The 3,404-nt window shown below is 61.8% G+C and overlaps 1 protein-coding gene across 1 annotated transcript in view; it reads left to right on the forward strand.

Annotated features, from left to right (window-relative positions):
* The window catches only part of DEDD2 (death effector domain containing 2), a 12,092-nt gene extending 9,137 nt beyond the window's left edge, over positions 1-2,955 (forward strand). The window contains exon 4 of the mRNA XM_004710361.2: positions 2,161-2,955. Within this exon, the coding sequence (XP_004710418.1) occupies positions 2,161-2,552 (392 nt within the window). The 3' untranslated portion in view covers positions 2,553-2,955. The remainder of the gene's footprint in view (positions 1-2,160) is intronic.
* Positions 2,956-3,404: the final 449 nt, after the last annotated feature.

Here is a 3,404-nt window from a genome sequence, read left to right on the forward strand (position 1 = left end):
CCTGCCCCCAGGCACGCCCCGGGGCGGGGCTCTGGGTGGGTAGATGGGTCATTGGCTCCATCGGCGTTGTGGCCCCTGCTGAGGAGATGGGCACATGGTTGAGACCTGCACCCCGAGCAGAGGAGGTGGACAGGACTCTTCTTGCCTGAAGACGGCTTGTGTGGGGCGCCCTTTCACTGTGGCTGGAAGGCAGGCCATGGGAGGATGTAGCCGAGGGAGGTGGGTTTGCCCTCACCTGGGTTGGGAGCACAGGGAGAGGTCGGTGTTGAAACCGCACTTCCTGTTTCGGGGTGCGTTCTGCATCACAGGCCCCGGGTTACCTCATTTACAGAATCTTCCAGACCCCACAGTGCAGAAGGGAGCTCTCCTGTCTGTCTGTGTTTCTCAGGTGGGAAACTGAGGCTCAGAGAGGTGGGGTCACATGCCCAGAGTGGGTCCCGACTCCAGGTCTACCGACTCCGCCACCTGGCTCTATGCCCCTGCCACTGCCCAGCCTGTGTGGCCATGGCCCCTGCTCCCAGCCATGCCCTCTGCCTGCCCAAGGCGTGCCCAGAGGTCTCATCTTCGGGATGGGGGCCTTGTCTGGGGGCTGGGGCCAGCCGCCGCTTCCCCGGGCCTTGAGTCAGGCAAAGGAGAAGGGGTTTGGGCCTCACTTTGAGGAGGAGGAAGTGGGTGGGGCTGAGGCGTTGCTCTGGGGAGCAGGGGTTCTGCGGCCCACATACCTGCGATAGGGGAAGGGAGGCTCTGGGCAGGTGACGTTCCCTCCCAGAGCTTCAGGTTAATCTTCTGAAGGTGGGCTGACGGTGTCCCCTGCCTCTGTCCCCAAGGCTGAAACACTTGGCACATCCAAGCTGTTGACGGCTGTCATTCTTGGGGGTCCCACTGAGTGCCATGCCCAGGGCTAGCAGTTGCCTTCTATAATCTTCTTCCTAGTAGCTCTGCCGCCAGGCCATCCTGGCTCAGGCACGAACCTGGGCCCCAAGCACTAGCCTTAGCTTAGGTCACAGCTAGTCCCTAAAGGCTCCTGGGTTGGAATCAGCTCTTGGGCCCAGAAACCAGCTCTCTAGACCAGAGGAAGTGGGATGACTCTAGTGCCTGACCATGTGGCCTTGGGCAAACTCCTTCTTCCTCCGTTTCCTCATCTGTAAATGGGGTGAGAACAGGGCCTGCCTCATGGGTTATTTGTGGAATCGGTGCGTTCCCGAGTTAAGCTGCTTGTCCTGCCTGGCAGGTCTCTGTGATCCACAAGCACCGCTACAGCTATTTCCAGCATGCGTAGCTCATTAGGGCAGCCTGGAGGGGGGTGTGGGCAGGGCTCCAGTCACCCCATCTCTGAGACGGAAGCTCAGGAGCCCCAGTGGGAGTGTGAGAGGTCCATCTGTCCATTGTCCTTACCCGTGTGCCACATCATTTGGGGAGCTGTGGTCAGACCGTGTTAGGACGTTTGGTTGCAAGTGACAGCCATCTATCCTGGAAGGGACATGATAGGAACTGAACAGGCAGGCGCGGAGGACGAAGGCCCATTTCTGTACCTTTTTACCCAGGGCTTTTTGTAGACTCTGCTCGCCCCTCCTGGTGGCAGAGTGACCCGGTACCCCCAGGCTTACAGCCCACCCTCTGGAGAGAGCTGCCCACTACAGTGGTGGGGGCTTGGCCAGGATGCTCTGGGGTAGGGGGTAAATGAATGGAGCCCACATAGATTCATGGTTAGTGGCCTAAAGGCATGTTCATTTGTTCGTGCATTGTACATTAAGTGGCCACTGTGTGCCAGGGGTTCCTGGAATAATGGAATGGAAGTCACTTTGGGAAATAATTGTTCTTGTGCAAATGACCAAACCCTTTTTTCAGGAAGCTCACACTGGGGACGATAAGCCCAAGAGTGACATAAACTGGAGGAGGTTCAGGGGCGACCTTGGGGTAAAATAGAGCAGCGCACAGGTGGGCAGGGCTGAGGCTGTAGTGTGAGGAACAGTGGGGACGGGGGTCAGGGAGGTGGCAGAGGCTTTGGGGAGGTGTGGTGGCGGAGAGGGCAGGGGGACAGAATGCTGGGCAGGCTCAGCCTGTGGGGCAGAGGGAGGAGCCTGCGGGGGGAGGCTGGGGCGCCCTGCACAGTGTGTCTGTGGGCCAGCCCCCCATCCTGACAAGCCCCTCTCCCTGCAGACATCCGACTCCGGGTGCGGGCCGAGTACTGTGAGCACGGGCCGGCCTTGGAGCAGGGCGTGGCATCCCGGAGGCCCCAGGCGCTGGCTCGGCAGCTGGACGTGTTCGGACAGGCCACGGCGGTGCTGCGCTCCCGAGACCTGGGCTCCGTGGTGTGTGACATCAAGTTTTCCGAGCTCTCCTATCTGGACGCCTTCTGGGGCGACTACCTGAGTGGCGCCCTGCTGCAGGCCCTGCGGGGCGTGTTCCTGACTGAGGCCCTGCGCGACGCCGTGGGCCGCGAGGCAGTCCGCTTGCTGGTCAGTGTGGATGAGGCCGACTACGAGGCTGGGCGCCGCCGCCTGCTGCTGATGGAGGAGGAGGGGGGCCGGCGCCCCACCCAGGCCTCCTGATCCTGGATTGGGCAGGACCACCCCCACCTCCTGTCCTCGGGGCCACCTGCCCCCCGAGGACCACCTCTGCCCCTAGCAGACTGTCTCCAGCAGCTCCGAGGACTGCATGACAGGACAGCCTGTCCGCCCCTGACAGCCCCGCCCCCAGGATGTGGGCTCTGAGGCCTCAACCACTTCAGCTGAGTTTCCTTAACACCCCCCACACACACACCTCTCCCATCCCCAGGGTGCTTCCTCAGCCTCCCCAGGCCTGGGACACAGGCATGCAGACCCAGGCCCAGGCCTCCTGGGGCGGTCTGAGCAGGAGCACACTGCCCTTCCCTTCCCGCAGCCTCCTGCCCCGCCCCACTCCACTTTGGCCTAAGGGCTTCTCTCTCAGGATCTTTGATTTTTCTGCCCTGACCCTGGGGTGCACATGGGGCCTGCTCACCCTGCCCCACCCATCTCCTGCCAGCCACGGCCCCGCCCACTTTCCACACATCAGACCTGGCCCTTCCGCCTCCCCTGGATCCCCAGAAGCAGACCCAGAGGTGTTCCAGCCTCAGCAGACTGGGGCCTGCTGTAGCCCTTGAGCCCAGGGCCAGAAAACAACTGCCTTCTCACAGATGGAGGCCAAGGCTTGGGGGCGCTGATGGGAAGGGCTTTTAACAAATGGCACCAATAAAACTGCCCTGGAAGGGGTGAACTGGGGCACCAAGAACCTGTAAGGCTCTTTCTTGATGGGGTGGGGAAGGGCATGATGAGCACCTGAGACCCCACCAATCCCAGAGTGTTCCTGGCCCAGCGCTAAGGGATGGAGGCGACCGGCATGCTGGGTGAACCATCCTGCCAGCTGCCAGCACAGGCTCTCCC

This window comes from Echinops telfairi, unplaced genomic scaffold (assembly GCF_000313985.2).
Source record: "Echinops telfairi isolate 266 unplaced genomic scaffold, ASM31398v2 ScPeMD7_655;HRSCAF=1070, whole genome shotgun sequence".
Classification (NCBI taxonomy): Eukaryota; Metazoa; Chordata; class Mammalia; order Afrosoricida; family Tenrecidae; genus Echinops; species Echinops telfairi.